Source organism: Mauremys mutica, chromosome 3, assembly GCF_020497125.1.
Source record: "Mauremys mutica isolate MM-2020 ecotype Southern chromosome 3, ASM2049712v1, whole genome shotgun sequence".
In the NCBI taxonomy this organism is placed as follows: domain Eukaryota; kingdom Metazoa; phylum Chordata; order Testudines; family Geoemydidae; genus Mauremys; species Mauremys mutica.
The window spans coordinates 170,778,051-170,795,719 of record NC_059074.1 but is presented as its reverse complement, the minus strand read 5'-3'; the positions used below and the strand labels follow the sequence as shown (position 1 = coordinate 170,795,719).

At 44.4% G+C, this 17,669-nt stretch overlaps 1 protein-coding gene across 4 annotated transcripts in view; it reads right to left on the bottom strand.

Annotated features, from left to right (window-relative positions):
- The window catches only part of MTA3 (metastasis associated 1 family member 3), a 228,903-nt gene extending 211,518 nt beyond the window's left edge, over positions 1–17,385 (bottom strand). The window contains exons 1-4 of one of the 4 annotated variants that reach the window (XM_045011461.1): positions 17,122–17,139; positions 12,880–12,947; positions 11,092–11,302; positions 10,530–10,623 (exon numbers count right to left, since the gene is read on the bottom strand). In XM_045011461.1, the coding sequence (XP_044867396.1) occupies positions 10,530–10,623; positions 11,092–11,118 (121 nt within the window). In that variant the 5' untranslated portion in view covers positions 11,119–11,302; positions 12,880–12,947; positions 17,122–17,139. Of the gene's footprint in view, positions 1–10,529; positions 10,624–11,091; positions 11,303–12,879; positions 12,948–14,249; positions 14,268–17,121 lie in introns of those variants that run through there. The other 3 variants (XM_045011460.1, XM_045011463.1, XM_045011462.1) reach the window with 3 other exon arrangements.
- Positions 17,386–17,669: the final 284 nt, after the last annotated feature.

Genomic DNA, 17,669 nt, shown 5'->3' with positions numbered 1-17,669 from the left:
CATCTCACTCACATGACTCAGATGGGCAGAGATCAGAGGAGTACTACCACATTTTAGTTTCCCAGTTTGATCCCTGCTTGCTTGACTGGGAATTTAAGTTATTAAAGGAAGCAGCTGAACTTTAGTAAACTCTCTCACAAAAGTGAACTAAAGAAATTAATTTTCTGCAACCTTTGCCTAACACATCCAGCTGGATACAGTCAGCCTGACAGTCAGGAAACCAACCAAGTTGATTGTTTTTTAAAATAGAAATTTAATAAGTATCCATTTTTGTGGTACTCTGTTTAAATATTATAAGATTTTTGGTATAGTAAAGAAGCAATCTCCAAATCTGTGTGCCTAAAACCACATGTCTACTTTTGTGTGTGTTCAATACAGGGCACCTAGGATTCTTCACATGCAAACATTCAGATGTAGGTATTTGAATGCATTGAATACAGCCACTATTTTTGCATGTGTAAAATCCTAGGCACCTAAAAGTTAGTCCACAAAAGTTCAGGTACACAATTTTATGCATGAAAATTTGGAAATAGAGGTGAGGTCCCTTAGAAGATATGACCTGTAGATTAGAACCCATTTATTCCATTTAAAAGAAGAACATTAACAATCATGATAACATATCAACAAGAAATTCTCCACCAAATAAATTTACTGTATGTCCATGGCAGGTAATAATTCCAGAAACTACTTAGAGCTGACAGTAATCTGGTTAATGACACACACACACACACTACGGTGAACTAGTAATTATACAATGTCATTCACAAACGGAAGACTCTCATATTATGTCAAGAGCAGAAGCTCCTTATTACTGTTTCTTTATTGCTCTACTCCCAGAGGAAATACAGCAGTACATCACTCCTGAATAAAAACAAATTGAGCAAAACACACTGTTTCTATGATTCCCCCAAGGCACCCTTAGAGCCTTGGCATAAGCTTCCCCTTTGCTACAAGACGTCACAGATCCACACGATCGGGGGCTACAGACTCAGCTTTGGAGCAGTCTCTAGAAGGAACCCCTTCATGGTGCCAGACACCCTAGGGATCTCACTCTTCCTCCAGGGTAAGCCACATGGCCTCATTATATGGACCTCTGGGCCTTCTGCACTCCTGCTTCACACCATGGGCTCCATTCAGCGAGTCCAATTGAGCCAGAGGAGAGACAGGGGCCCCAATCCTCCCTGCTTCCTGGAATCCCAGTCTCAGTCCAGCCAGCGACTGCATTTAATTCTCCCAAACAGTCCTGGCTTCCCAAGACTTCCTTCTCCTGCCTTTTCAAAACCAATGTATAAGACAGTAAATTCTCTGCTAGTTTTCTTGCAGCCAAAGTCCTTTGGAAATCTTCCGTTTTCCCAAACAAAAGAGGTCAGGGCACAAACACAGCCCTTTGCTCTTTTATCCTCAGAGCAGAACAATAATAATAAAAATAATAAAAAATAAAAATACAGCCAAGCTGCAAGCAAACAGCCTTAAACTTATAATAGACTTGAAATCAGGTTGGTGACATCTCCTTGGTCAGAAGCAAACCTCTGCCATGGTCCAGACACACAGGACTACTCACCCACTCCCAGCAACCTCTGACTTCCTTATAAATGCTCCCAGAAGGTTAACAAGCTCCAGCTACTTCCTGTCCCTTCTCATAGAATATCAGGGTTGGAAGGGACCTCAGGAGATCATCTAGTCCAACCCCCTGTTCAAAGCAGGACCAATCCCCAGACAGATTTTTGCCCCAGATCCCTAAATGGCTCCCTCAAGGATTGAACTCACAACCTTTGCCATCCTAGTGTGAAGCTGTAGGGCTTTCTGACCCACCCACCAGCTTGCCACCCTTACTCCCAGAGGAATGGTACATTGTCACAGGATAACAACCAATGGATTTATGTTTTCTTGATTCTAGGAAAGGAGGAGATCATGCTCTATTAGTGAAGTTGAAACAGCTACTGCCCGTTGATGGAAGACACTCTGATGACCAATAAATTAACTGGATAAGACACTCTGATGTCACTATCAAAGGGGTGAATTGGTTGCATTATCCTACTCCTATGTTGTTGGGTTTTTTTGTCCATTAGAATCTGAGTAAGGTTTGAAAGGTTTTGGTTTTTGAAAGGAGATTATAATATTTTGCTCAAAGAACAGTCTGCTTAATTGGCAACCCTACTAAGCTTTATTTCCTATGTAAAAAAAATCTGAACTGAAAGTGGTGAATGTCTCCAAACATCACTTCCTAGATGATAGTGTGTCATTTTCTACTTCTGCTATGAATAAAATGGCATAACTGTCATACATTATCCCTGATAAACCCCTGCAGATTGCATTGAGGATGCAACAATACAAGTATTCTCCAGGTATAAAAAAAAAATCAACTTCTGAATTATTTTGTTCATTCTTACCTTCTGGTTTGATATCTAAGAAGAACAAAATGGCTAAAATAGATAATAGGTCATGCAAGAATAGATATTTCCCTTTTATGTTTTCAATCACTCACAAGGGCCTCTGTAACTAAACTATTAGCTATTGAGACAATAATAGAAGGTATCCTCAGGGGAGCTAATCGGACAAAGGAATCAACTTTTAGGCTTCATAAAAAACTGCTGGTTCAAAGATATTGTAACATGCTTTAAATGAAGCAGTAAAGAGTCCCTCAACTAAAAATTATAACTTTTCTAATAAACAAAAATAATTAGGATATTAATTAGAGACAAAGACAAGATATTATGACCCCTTCTGACACCACACTGTTTTAGGCTCACAAATATCGCTAAGAAATTATTTTAAGATCACAAATATCTCTAAGAGGACCCCTGATCAAATCTTTGGCTGTATTATCTGGCTATAGGAACAGACTAAAAAAATCTATTTCTTTTTGTGGATTGTTCATATTTTGAATTATGCTGTGTCAAATTGTGCCAGAGGGGGATTAAAATATTGAACTGGAAACAAAGAAAAGATTTAGGTATTTAAGGGTGCTAGGTTAAAGTCCTGTATGCAATGTTTTCTGCATTTTTCTGTGTGTGGGTTTAAGAGGCAGGGGTTGTTGGGAAGGTTGTTTTTGGTTTTTTGTTTTATGTTTTTTAAACACAGTCTGAAGATATAAACCTGGCTCTGTCTCAGATTCATTTTTCTTTCATATACTTTTGAAAAATTATACACTCAACTTTCCAAGTCACGTTCTTTGAAGTTTTGAGATGCAGTAGAAAATAGTCTCACTTTTCCCTCAATAAACAGGTGTTAAGAAACTTTAGTAGTAGTAATGAGCTACTCAATAGTTTGGTGAGAAGTATGAAATGAACCCATCTTCAGCCTTGTGTAGCTACAGGGAGTATCAACACACAATTTGTCTTATACAGTTGAACCCTGTTATCTCGACGGCCTAGGGGTTTGCCAAAAGCCGTCGAGATAACCAATGATCGAGATAAACCCCTATCCACCCCCCCACCCCCTCCCTGCCCCCTTACCGCGCTGCCTGCACGTGGCTGGATCCGGCAAAGCGGAGCCGGGCGGACGGGCGGGCGGCGAAGCGGAGCCGGGCGGGCGGCAGGCGAAGCCGGGACCAGGTATGTGGGGCGGGGACGGGCAGGGACCAGGTATGCGGGGCCGGGCGGGCGGGCGGGGACAGGCAGGGACCGGGTATGCGGGGGCGGGGAAGCGGGGACGGGCGGGCGGGGAAGCGGAGCCGGCGGGCGGGCGGCAGGCGAAGCCGGGACCAGGTATGTGGGGCGGGGACGGGCAGGGACCAGGTATGCGGGGCCGGGCGGGCGGGCGGGGACAGGCAGGGACCGGGTATGCGGGGGCGGGCGGGCGGGGAAGCGGAGCCGGGCGGACGGGCGGGCGGCGAAGCGGAGCCGGCGGGCGGGCGGCAGGCGAAGCCGGGACCAGGTATGTGGGGCGGGGACGGGCAGGGACCAGGTATGCAGGGCCGGGCGGGCGGGCGGGGACAGGCAGGGACCGGGTATGCGGGGGCGGGCGGGGAAGCGGAGCCGGGCGGGCGGCGAAGCGGAGCCGGCGGGCGGGCGGCAGGCGAAGCCGGGACCAGGTATGTGGGGCGGGGACGGGCAGGGACCAGGTATGCGGGGCCGGGCGGGCGGGCGGGGACAGGCAGGGACCGGGTATGCGGGGGCGGGGAAGCGGGGACGGGCGGGCGGGGAAGCGGAGCCGGCGGGCGGGCGGCAGGCGAAGCCGGGACCAGGTATGTGGGGCGGGGACGGGCAGGGACCAGGTATGCGGGGCCGGGCGGGCGGGCGGGGACAGGCAGGGACCGGGTATGCGGGGCGGGCGGGCGGGGAAGCGGAGCCGGGCGGACGGGCGGGCGGCGAAGCGGAGCCGGCGGGCGGGCGGCAGGCGAAGCCGGGACCAGGTATGTGGGGCGGGGACGGGCAGGGACCAGGTATGCGGGGCCGGGCGGGCGGGGACAGGCAGGGACCGGGTATGCGGGGGCGGGCGGGCGGGGAAGCGGAGCCGGGCGGACGGGCGGGCGGCGAAGCGGAGCCGGCGGGCGGGCGGCAGGAGAAGCCGGGACCAGGTATGTGGGGCGGGGACGGGCAGGGACCAGGTATGCGGGGCCGGGCGGGCGGGCGGGGACAGGCAGGGACCGGGTATGCGGGGGCGGCGGGGGGGAAGCGGAGCCGGGTGCGGGCGGCGAAGCGGAGCCGGCGGGCGGCAGGCGAAGCCGGGACCAGGTATGTGGGGCAGGGACGGGCAGGGACCAGGTATGCGGGGCCAGGCGGGCGGGCGGGGACAGGCAGGGACCGGGTATGCGGAGGGGGCGGGCGGGGAAGCGGAGCCGGGCGGACGGGGCGGGCGGCGAAGCGGAGCCGGGGGGGCGGGTACGCGGGGAACCGCGGGGCTGGGGAGCCGGGGAGCGGGCGGCTGGGGACACGGTGGGTCGGGGACGCGGGGAGCCGGGCGGCTGGGGACGCGGGAAGCGGGCGGCTGGGGAACCGCGCGGCTGGAGAGCCGGGGAGCGGGCGGCTGGGGACACGGTGGGTCGGGGACGGGCTCGAGATATTAGGGTTCGGCGAATCGACATAACGGATGAGAAACCCATAAGACAAAGAGGGAGTTTGGCGGTTCCACTTGTAAACCGTCGACTTAATAGGATTGGCAAGTTAACCGAGGTCGACATAAATGGGTTCGACTGTAATTAAATATTTTTTTGAAAAATAAACATTACTTATCCAGTTAAATTTTGCTGGTGAGTTTCTATGCCACCAGCTACTGCTGCTCCAGTATCCTGTACCTTTGAAACAGTTAACTATTAGCAGCTGCATTTCTGTTAGATGTACCTGGAACACTTGGCAACCATCATGTATCTAATGTACAATGACAATATTCAAAATAACCTCAGTATTTCTCAAAAAAAAAGAAAATTAATCCTTAAATAAAGGTAAGAGATGCTAAAAGTGGTAAAAGAGCACTGTAAAGCAAATTGAGACGTATACTGGTATACCACATAGCTTTTGGTTTACTCCCAGAATTCAAAAGCAGAGTTGTTAGAGCATTCTGGATACTGCCATATAAATTAATAACCCTAGCATCTCACTTCACACATCTAGTATATACACCTTTTATTAAAAAATCTCAAAGCACTTTACAAATGATAACTATTCTCCACAACACCCATTTAAGGTTAGTAAGTATTGTTAACATTCTAGAGATGGAGAAACCTAGGCACAGAGAGAATACATGACTTGCCTATGATCACAGCATCAGTCAGCGTCAGAGCTGAATAGAGAACCCAAACTCCTAACTCTAAACACTAGACAGTAATTTTGGCTTTTTCTTTCCACAATTCCCTCTTCTCAACGTTGCAGGAGAGACTCAGAATAATGTTTTATATCATCATCCACTATAGTAACACATGAAACTTGAATGATCAAGAGCTGTTAAAAATTGAAGTCTGTTATAGTGCAACACTTGAAAAATATCATAAAAACCAGGTAAAACTTGGAGAAATAAAGATAACAGGCTATGTACATAGCACTAAAAGACAACGAAAGCTGAGATAGACTAAAGCTTTTGTCTTTTATAAACCCTTTTCTGTCCCACTGCTGATCTCTCCAGTTACCAAAACCATTAAGCCCGAGTTTAATTTTCAAAGGGGCTGGGTACCTAAATCCTAGAACACCAATGTAAGGCTTAATGAAACACCAAATATCAAAGTTCAATAAACACAGATATTAATAAAAACCAGAGCAAAATCTTCAAAACTAAAGTGTTAACAACAAAAACTAAATGTAGTATTTGGCCCATCACCACATTAAGAAAACCACTTTCAGAACAATGTTGGACATTCAGTCAGAGATTGACCACATGAGGCTGATGACAAACTCAGTAAAGTGGAAGGCAATGGTCTCTGATTGTGGAACTTTTTAATATCCTTACTAGCTGGTCAACAAGTCAAGAGCTGTTTGAGGTGTTACAACAGCAGAGCATGCAGAGTTACAGTACTGCAACAGCTGCTCATCGGGAAAGAAAGAAGGTAAAAGGGTAAGGGACTATACTGAATGGCAGTTTGATCAGACACCCACTAAACCTATTCAGATCATCTCACTAGGCTTCAAAAATGAGCCCTCTCATTTGCACCCAAGAGCATAATCCTGGTATAAACCCAATGTATTCCCATCCCTTGGTATTAAGGCTTCAGCCCACAACTTTCCTATCATTCTTGGTTGGTCCTACAGGTGTGCTACATGTTAAGCACCTGTTTCCTCCTAAATAATGGTAAGTAGCAATTTATTTCAACCCACAACACCAAACTGCTAATATGGGGGACATGCTTTCCTCATCCTTTGTCATTTATCCTCCATTTTGTCTGCTTCTCCCTCTCTAGTGAGCTCTTGTGTGTTTCGGCCACTCCCCTTCCTCTTTGTTTGTTGCCCATCCACTTCTGTTTTCTGTCTCCTTGCTTGTTTTATTTCCTCTCTCTCCATGTTCTTCACTGGACCCTGCCTTAACTCAGATGAAAACTGAAAAGGACTGAACTGGGCACAGTGAAATTTATAAAACCAAAGATAATTTCACTGATTACTGTACTCATTAAGAGGACCTGGATGCTTACCATTTTTGAAAAATCAGGCCATTTTATTTAGGGGCTTACATATGATTTCGGGAACCATAAATTTAGGCACCAATTTTTTTTAGATTTTGGTCTTGACCTAGACACTTTGTTATGGTACATGTCTTTTTTATTATTACAATGCCAAACAGCCACTGCAGATGGACAGCGTTTGCGCCTTTCTTGCAATGGAGTATTGAAATATACGTGGAACATACTCTCTGAACAACTGACATTTAGAATAGTCTTCCTCTCTATACCCTGCCTACTCACAACACTAACACTCCAATAGAAAGACAGAACAGTGTGATAAGAATGCTTGGGTGTTTTTGCAGAAGCACACAAAGTTCATTGTTGGAAGGCTGCCAGCATGGATTTTATCTGTGTTGCAACCCTCGTTCTAAATTGCTGATAGATTAGGACACAATTAAATTCTTAACAAGTCAACTTTGACAATACAACTTTACAAGGTACTTTGTAAAGCAGTGCAGACTCAAAAGTGACACACTCTTAAGGATTGTCTACCTTTAGTTTGCAGCAAACTGGAGTGTGACTCTACCCAGCACTGCTGCACATAACTTTCCCATGGACCCCACTGACATGCACTAACAACTTCTTCATATGCGTTGATCTACTCCACTTTGAAACACAGGGTCCACATGGACAATTAGTGCATGGCAGGCTACTGTGGAGTAGATTTACACCCCACTTTGCTGCAAACTAAATGTTTTTGTAAACAACACCTTAAGCTGTATAGTCCCTTACCCTTTTACCTTCTTTCTTTCCCGATGAGCAGCTGTTGCAGTACTGTAACTCTGCATGCTCTGCTGTTGTAACAGCTACTGTGGAGTAGATTTACACCCCACTTTGCTGCAAACTAAATGTTTTTGTAAACAACACCTTAAGCTGCTACTGTATATTCTGGCAGAACGGAGAATGTCATATTGGATTCTATGTGTTTTTTAAAAATACCAGAAATTAAGGGAAAAAACAGTGTTTTTTTCAGTAATCCATGTAACAGCTTTCCCCTCTAACTCTGCCGCTGTAGTTAGCTAATAAAGATATTCACAAAGCTAAACCGACATCATCCATGATGCTGGTAGACAAATAAAAATGCCATATTAATTCACTTCCAACAGAAATACAAGGAAAAAGACAGGAAATTCAATTCCCTCCCTTCAGACCATTTTCAAGTGTTTCGGACTTAAGGGGACAGTGTCAACTTGATATTTTTTTAATTGCAAAAATGTCAGTTACCTAATAAAGCACTTTTTAAATAGCATGTGTTTCCTGAAATTTTCTTTAAAGGATTATTGTTTTTTAAAAAATTAAAAATTCTGTTCTCCAATGTATCTTAGACCTGGGTTTATTTGTTTGTTTTTAAATTTCACAAAAATTTTGAAATTGTTTCCATTTTGTGGTGTTCAAAATGGATCCATTTTTTCAAAATTTTAAATGTTTTGTTTTGATCAAAAGTTACTGGAACTTAGTGTTTTATCGAAAACTGTGGTTTTTTTCCCATAGAAAAATGTTTGCAATTCCCATAAAAATCATTGATACAAAGTTTTTAAAAAAAAAAATCGCAAACCCCAAAAAACTTCTTAGTCAGTTATTTACATCCTACACATGCTTTTTTTTTTTAAATAGAAAAGTCTATCTGTAGAGAAAAAAACCATTCACCTCAAAAATTTCAACCAGATCTTATGTTTACAGGATTCTACCAGCAAAAAAGAGTGGAGAAACTGAAGAGTACCAATGAGTGAAAATCAGAATTTCTGTCCCCTGTCCCCTTTCATTTTTTTCCCCAAGTCTGAAAGAAAGGTTGAAATATAAAATTTCCAAAGTTGCAAAAAATTTCAATTTGGAAACCATAAATGCTTTGTCTTGACATTTTTTAAACATTTTGATATTCAGGGAATGGTGTTGTAAAGAGCTTGAATTGTTTTACTGTGATACAATTACTAATGTGTAAAATTACAAATTTAAGCTATTTGTGCTTGCTCTAAAAAGTGATATACCGCATTTAGCAATACAATGCAATTTCAAATGTCATATCCAAGCCTGAAAATCAAGGTTTATGATTAACATAGCACCTCAACTTAGCTATAGCAGAAAAACCCAAGAGCCAAATCCTGCTCATCTTTCTAATTCACTTAGGCAATTTTGAAAATTCCACCCGTATTTACAAGGGTAATGTAATGTTTTACAAACAACTAATTTCTCAGACAGTCCCCTAATCTGAAACTCTTTCATTACAATTTTTCTCTTTCTTAAAAATTACACTTTTGTTGCAAGAAATTAGGGCAAGGGATGATATTGAGAGACGAATGAATAGCAGCTACGAGAAACAGCAGGTGTGCATTCAAAAAGCACCTCTCATTTCTACCACAATTATTTTGTTCTTCTGAAAGCACAGTAAGATGAACACTTATTAATATTTTACTAGCTAGAGACCTACACTTATCCCAGTTGCATAAGTAAATGCCATTCGACAGATGAGGAAATGTTTCATGTCCATGCACAATTTTCACAGTCATCTGCAACATGCCACTAAGTAGTTATGCCAGCTATACATTTATGTTTGTGCCTTATCCACAAAAATAATTTGGCTATGGCACAAGAGCCAATGGATCCAATTAATCTCTTAGGAAAGTTTCTTAGCTTCAATGGAGTTATACCTGGGATAAATCTGACTCCTAATCTTTATTTTTGATGTAAAAAGAAAATACGAATATAATTTTCTGGACCAAAAAAGAAAAATATTGTTTGAAAGAAAAATTTAAATCAGTTTAAGATTATTTTCCTTAGTAAATTGAAACTCATGAAGAATACCACCATTCAAATGCATAAGAGTGAATACATCATGCAGATGTCTGATCAGATATAGCTAGCAAATGTGTCTATTTTGACTTCCTGCATGATGACCAGTTAACTAACAAATGAGGCATCTTGCAAAGCTCTTTATAGGTTATGGGGTCTGCCTATATCAGTGTTTCTCAAACTGGGGTCGCCGCGTGTGTAGGGAAAGCCCCTGGAGGGCCGGGCCGGGCTGTTTACCTGCCTCATCCGCAGGTCCAGCCGATCGCGCTCCCACTGGCCACGGTTCGCTGCTCCAGGCCAATGGGAGCTGCTGGAAGCGGAGCGGGCCAAGGGACTTACTGGCCGCTGCTTCCAGCAGCCCCCATTGGCCTGCAGCACCGAACCGCAGCCAGTGGGAGCCGCGATCGGCCAGACTTGCGGACGAGGAAGGTAAACAAACCGGCGTGGCCCGCCAGGGGCTCTCTCTACACAAGCGGTGACCCCAGTTTGAGAAACTCTAGCCTAGATGCAGGATCAGTGTATGGCACAAATCACGTTAATTGACACCTAAAAGGAAAACAAATATTCCTATGGCCAACATGGTAACTGCAGTTTTATAACTGCTGAATAGGTGCAATTAATGTTAAAAATCAAAAACAACATACAATCAACTTACTAGCATGTTTATCTGCAAGCATTATAAGGCTGTTGGAAATGTCTCGTCGTCTGTAGAAGCACACAACTTTTGCTTCCACATTGCCATTAGCAGTCTAGAAAATAAAATAAATTAGTCAAGTCAGAGTCTGTCCTCACTCTATTGAACTGTTAGAATCATATATACCCAATCCTCCAGCATCTAATCACATTGACTACATCATGACTGCTTGCGTGATTCAGAACTATCCATGTGAGTACTCACATAAGTAAGGGTTTCAAGGAGCAAGCCCATACTAACTACAGCTCACTTCATTAGAGCATTTATACTGACCGCAAAAAATTACTTATAGTGTTATTTTGTTACTAGGACTAATGACAACTTCATTTTAAGGTAAGAATTCTTTAGAAAACCTATAAATATTAAAAACTTATTTAGCATTTCTTTTTAATTCCTTTTTTGTAAGCAAATGTGCATTTCAAATTACTATGACAATTTCATTTAAATTATGTTCAATATAACCCATTAAAGTTTATTTGACAAATTCGCTTACTTCAGCTAACTAGATGGAAAAATTACTTACCTTACAATTCTCCTTTGAGGATATCATCTTGCAGGATTCTTACTACTGGGGCTTAGCTCCTTAGCATGAGACTGGCAATATTCTGCTAACACTTAAAAGAATTTTTACCATCTCTCTCCTCCTGCATCCTTCTGTCTTATTCCTTATACACTATTCACTGTCTCATCCTCCTGTTTCATTCACAATTTCTGCAGTGAACAAAGAAGGGGCCCTACAGGCAGCAAACGCATTCATGGTCAAAAATGCTCAGATGTAGTAATAATCTTGTAAAAGACATGCCAGTAATTTTTTATGTGACTACCATCACCCATGAACAACTTCAACTATTCAAAATCATGAGCCCATAGTTCATACCCCATGTTTTCATGCTATGGGAATAAGAGTCAAAATCCAGTGCAATAGTTCACTATGTATATTAAAAATTAGCAGTGTGTTCCAAACCGTTTACATACTCTCTTTAAAATAGATTAATGTGACAGTTGAGAGTTTTGCCATGTTTTAGTTGGGGTTTGTTTTTTTAAAAAAAGATAAGTGTGTATATCTAATAAACAAAATAAAAACATGTTTTTTTCACTTTTCTTTCTTCTTAATTTGATGCCCTTAACGCATGAAAGATACACTTCCCCATTAGGAATCTGGACTAAATCCTAGAAACCACTCTGTTTTAAAAATCAATAAATGACTGTGCCCTACATCCCACCAACAAGATTACATTATGGCAATCCAGTTTAAAGGTAATAAACATTACATTTAGAACATTATTGGAATCACTTCATTTACAGTAAATAAAACATACTGTATTCCAATAGAAGTCCAAACTGATTATAAAATTTGTGAGGTGCAAGTATTAGCTGAATGGCAGTGGTCTCAGATAGCTCTAAAAATGAATACAGAAGAAAGAACAACAGGCAGACACCTTGCAGATTACCAAATTTTGTGAATTACAAATAGGTTTTAAAAAACTTTTTTTTAAAAATTATATTTTGACACTACAAAATATACTTTAGTTTCATCATTTATTTTGATATGAGAAATTTACTTGTAAATGTTGATAATAGCTCTTTATCACACACTAGTAAATAAACTGCAGAATATATTATTTTTATAAAACAGTCTCCGTAACATGAGACTTTATGACAGGCCTTCATGCTTCCCCACACTGCCACCTCAAATAGCCTCAATCCTGCCATGGGAAAACTTTCCCTAAGGATGAAGGCAGAGAGTTGAGTCTCCGTGGCCATTCAAATCTGTGGTGCCTATTTAAAGACTGCCAGCAAAGGGTGCAAATAACTTCAGTGGCATTGCAGTTTTTATTATCTGGATATCTATCCATTGGGAACTGTCTGAGAATCCCAAGTCATTTCTCATATGCCACTGAACAGACATTAAATGGTGAGCACTTATGGTAACTACCATCCTGGACTAGATCATCAGAAGGGTGAAATAATTCATGCAGTTATCAATCTCCTGAGCATACAGGCCCACAGCCTTGATGAAGGTTTGGTTTTGGATTTCTAAAAAGAAGAATCATCCTGATCACGATGTACTGGCTGTTCTTCCACATAGTGGAAAATTATAAGAGATCACATAACAATATTTCAACAGGTAATATTTGTGTACACACAAATCTCCAAAACATCACAGCATTCAGAAATCATGTTTATGGAAATCATTCAAGAGCTGGGAAAATACTGTTTGGGATTTAAGAAGAATTACACATATGCACTAGTCTGGGAGTTACATCAGGTTTTATAAAGTAGTGTACAGGACTTTTACATATTCATGTACCTTGTTAAGTTCTTCTATTCGCCTGATCAGATATGGATTGCTCGAGGAGTTTTCAAAATAAACATAATCTGTAACAAAAGGCAGAGAGATATTTAATTATTTCAAAAGGAGTATTTGTAGAATGTTGTTTTTGTCAATGCACAAGTCCCCTAATTCTAGAACAGGGGTAGGCAGCCTATGGCACGCGTGCCAAAGGCAGCACACGAGCTGATTTTCAGTGGCACTAACACCGTCCGGGTCCTGGCCACCAGTCCAGAAGGCTCTGCATTTTAATTTAATTTTAAATGAAGCTTCTTAAATATTTTTAAAACCTTATTTACTTTACATACAATAGTTTAGTTATATATTATAGACTTATAGAAAGAGACCTTCTAAAAACGTTAAAATGTATTACTGGCACGCAAAACCTTAAATTAGAGTGAATAAATGAAGACTTGGCACACCACTTCTGAAAGGTTGCCGACCCCTGCTCTAGAGGTTTGTAAAAAGCAGGTGCTTCAATCATATTCAATGCCAGATGTATATCTCAATTATTTCAACATTTTGAATATTTGTTTAGTTTAGAATCAATAATCTCTTAACTCTTGGGATTAACTAAACAGAACCTCATCAAGGCCCTGATTCTGCAAAGATACATGTGTTTAACTTTACACACTATGAACATTCCCAATGACTGTAAAATTAAGTATGTGCATAAATCTTTGTAGGATCAAAGCCTACAATGCACTTCACTAATCCACGTACTTTATAAATCCGCTTTAAAAACTGGCAGTCTCCCACAACCTCTCAGCAAACGATTTACCCTCGGTGTAATGTACAGTGAGGTTTGGTATTACTGAGACATTGTTATTTTTAGAAAATATGCTACTGTACATTTACTAGCAAATTTGGAAGTATTAATAAGTACAGTAGTCCAGATAAACGAACAAAGTACTTTTGTGATGCATCATACTTGCTTTTGCTGACATCCCAGTTCAGTAAATAATTTGCAAAACACAGTAATTGGCAATAAATCTCCCAGTCACTAACGTTCATTAGTGAGATTCTTCTCTACTTGAATATGACAACTAGTTTCATAGCTACAAAAATATTTTCAAAAGGGACAAGGAAGACTCTTCAGCTTCACATGGCCAAAAGTTTATATATCACCCATAACGATGAACAAAAATAACATTTTTCCCTCAATCCAGTCTCTCAAAACCTATTTTTCTTGGAGAGTCTCACAGAAGATGTTCCACAAAATTCAAATAATACTTGGCATTTATATCTGAATGAATCTTATTTGCATCCTGCACTAATGTATGAATTTACCACTATGGAAACATGTTAGAATTAACACATGGGAAAACAGTGAACATACAGAGGTTTACCTGCCCAATAATCTTACATCTCCAATACCAGCTTCAATAAAGGGAAAAAAATGGGAAGGAGGATGGGAGTTAGAAAAGGAATGTATGGTTAATTCATCAAAAATATATATGTAATCATTGTGTGTTACATGTAGTGGGAGAGGGGATGGTTTAGCAGGTCTAAGCTAGTGGTTTTCAACCTTTCTCATACTGTGATGCCATGTTTCACCAGAAAAACATTCCAGGACCCCTTCTCATTTAGTTATAATGAGAGGATGGTTGCTACCTCCTGAAAATTTTTCATGTTCCCCTAAGAATTCTCAGTTTGAGAATCCAAAATCTAAGCAGCAAGGGCGAGACTATGCGAATCCTTGCCCAGACTTCACTAGGACTTTTCTTGTAAGGATTACTCACATGAGTAAGGGTGCACAGGCTCACGACCTAAATTCCCTCTTGGAGAAAGAGGGCTTGTTGCTATAACTACATCACAGAATCATAGAAATGTAAGATTGGAAGAGATCTCAGTAGGTCATCCCGGCCAGTCATCTGCACTGAGGCAGGACTAAATATTATCTAGCCCATCCCTGACAGATGTTTGACTAACCCTGATCTTAAAAACCTCAAATGATTGAGATTCCACAAGCTCCCTCAATTTCTAAATCTCCTTTGCTGTAATTTAAGCCCATTACTTCTTGTCCTGTCCTCAGTGCATAATGAGAAAAATGTATCATCATCCTCTTTATAACAACTTTTTACACATGCCTCCCCCAGCCTTCTTCAGACTAAAAACATCCGTTTTTTTCAATCTTTCCTGATAGCTCATGTTTTCTAGACCTTTAATCATTTTTGGTGCTCTCCTCTGGTCTTTGTGCAGTTCATCCACATCTTTCCCAAAGTGTGGTGCCCAGATCTAGAAACAGTATTCCAGTTGACGCCTTAACAGAAGGGTGACCATACGTCCCATTTTGGCCGGGACAGTCCCTTTTTTAGGCCCTGTCTCAGCCATCCCGACTGTTTTGACAAAACTGGGCATTTGTCCCATTTGCTCTTGATCATCTGTTAGCAAGAGCAAACAGGAAAAATGCAGTTTTGCCAAAAAAGTGGGGTAGGACCCCTAATGGGGTGTGGAGGAACATGCGGGGGGGGGGGGAGGCAGTGGCAACTGCAGCCCTGTGCTGGAGTGATGGCTAAGGAGATCAGCTCGGGCCAGCCATCCTGCCCCGTGTGCAGGGGGAGGCCTCAGGCAGCTCCATGGGTGGGCAGCGGGGCTCAGAGGAACAATCCCATGCATGGGGAGAAGGGGGTGAAGGGTGCTTGTGAGCGGGCTGTGCTGGGAGGGGAGAGGGAACTCAGTCCAGCCCCGCGTGGGAGAGACGCAGGCTGGGCTCGGGGGAGGGAGGGGGGCGCTATGCTTCGGGCTGGCCCTGGGTGTGTCCCGTTTTCCCTTTGGGAAAATATGATCACCCTGCTTATCAGTGCTCAGTAGAGGAGAAAAATTACTTCTCGTGTCTCACCGATAACACTCCTGCTAACACATCCCATAACAATATTTGCTTTTTTTTTTTCAACTGTACCACATTGTTGACTCATATTTAGTTTGTTATCCACTATAACCCCTCGATCCTTTTCTGCCATACTCCTTCCTAAGCAGTCATTTCCCACACTGTATTTGTGCAGTTGACCTTTTGGGAGGGACAGACAGGATGGAATTGATTTCACCTTCATCACTTTTACTATCTTTAATTCAGACCTCATTAGCATGTGATTTGACCAAACCAGGACACTCATGGGCCCTGTCCAGTCTTTGTCCTTTGTCTCTTCCCTGATATGCATTATAGGGTGCTGGTTTGGGGAGTGACTGGGAGAGGAATGCTACTGAACAGTGAGATGGTCTGGAAAAGCTAACTTCAGCTTTTCCTTTGGCACCAATCACATGATTGTAAACATTGCACGGGGCATTTTATTGTGAGGGAGTGGAAAATTGTTATTGTTTTTCCACAGCCTCCTTTAGTCTTTAACTGGCGTCCATTTCCTTTGTGCCAATGCACCCTGCACCCAACACAGTGGTTCCCACAGGAGCCAAGCTGATGGGTGGCAAGATAACAACAACCCAACTTGACTTATTACTTAGCTTGTGGGGCGGGGCGGAATGGGGAGAGGGTGTGTGGAAACTTTTCCTTACAGGTAGCCAAAGACACTAGGCAATAATAAACAAGGCGAGATGTTTCTGTGCCGCAGAAACCTCTGGATGGACACAGGTTGCCCACTCCCATCAGGCCTGGCCCTTTCCTCCTTCCTGGCGGGGAAGACTACTCCCCTGGAGGGCTGTTACTGGATAACTTTAGCACATCCTGGGGCGGGAGAAGTGGCCTCCTTCCCTGTCCTCCTGGGAGACCAGGTCCCCATTTCTTCAGGGAGATGCTGCCCCTGTTGCATCCCCTGGTGGTGGCTGGTTGCAGACAATAGCTTGGGCAGCCTACTGAGCCCGCTCCCATTGACCTTTGGGGGCACTGCCCTGCCCTGCCCCTTTCCCTCCCCCACTGAAGGGGCCTGCGGCTCCTCTTCCCCCCGGGGGGGCAGACGATGCTCCCCACCTTCCCTCGCGGGGGTGCTGCCGCCCCTGCCCTGCTCTGGGGGGCTGAGCCCATTCCCCCTGCGCAGGCAGAGGGCTGGGCTCCCTCGTCTCCGGGGCGCGGGGGGGGCTGACTCCTTCCCCTCCCCAGGCCCCACTAGGGGCCCCCCGGGGGCGTGGGGCGCCTGCTGCCTGGGCTGGGCGTGGGGGGCTGGGGTGTGCGCCAGGCTCCCTCCTCCCCAGCACGCTGCGCACAGCGCACGCCCGGCCCGGGGGGCAGAGCCCGGGCGCCAGGGCCGGCGCTCCCCGGACCCCACATACCTCCCACTCGGTACATGTTGGCCGCCATGTCTGCGCTCCGCGCCCTGCTCCTCCTGCCGCCTGGGCCGGGCCGGGAGGGAGCGGCTCGCTCTGCCCCCCCTCCCCGCCTCGGGCCCCGCCGCCGCCGCGGCCCTCCCCGGAGCTGCCCGGCGCGGGGCGCGGCAGGGCAGGGGTTAAAGAGCCGCCGGGCCCGGAGCCCGCCTGGGTTGCCCGTGTGGGGACGCGAGCGGCGCCAGCGCACGGATGGCCCTGCCCGGGCGGACGCTGCACCAGCGCCGTGTCCCGCTGCGCATCGGGGGAGGAGGGGTTAAAAGTTTCCCTCGTGGTTCTGGCCCCAAAAGGACAAGCGAGGACGGAGTCCGTCTGCTTGGGGGGCATTGGGGGCGGGGGGGCATTGGTACTGGGGTGTGCTGGGGCTGGGGGCAGGAAGTGCATTGTGTGTTGAGGGTAAGTGTATTAGCATAGGCAATGGCAGAGCAAGAGGCTATGACGGGGGGCGGGTGTTTCTGTGTAGGAATCTGCCCCGGGGATGGGGGTGTGTGGTGTGG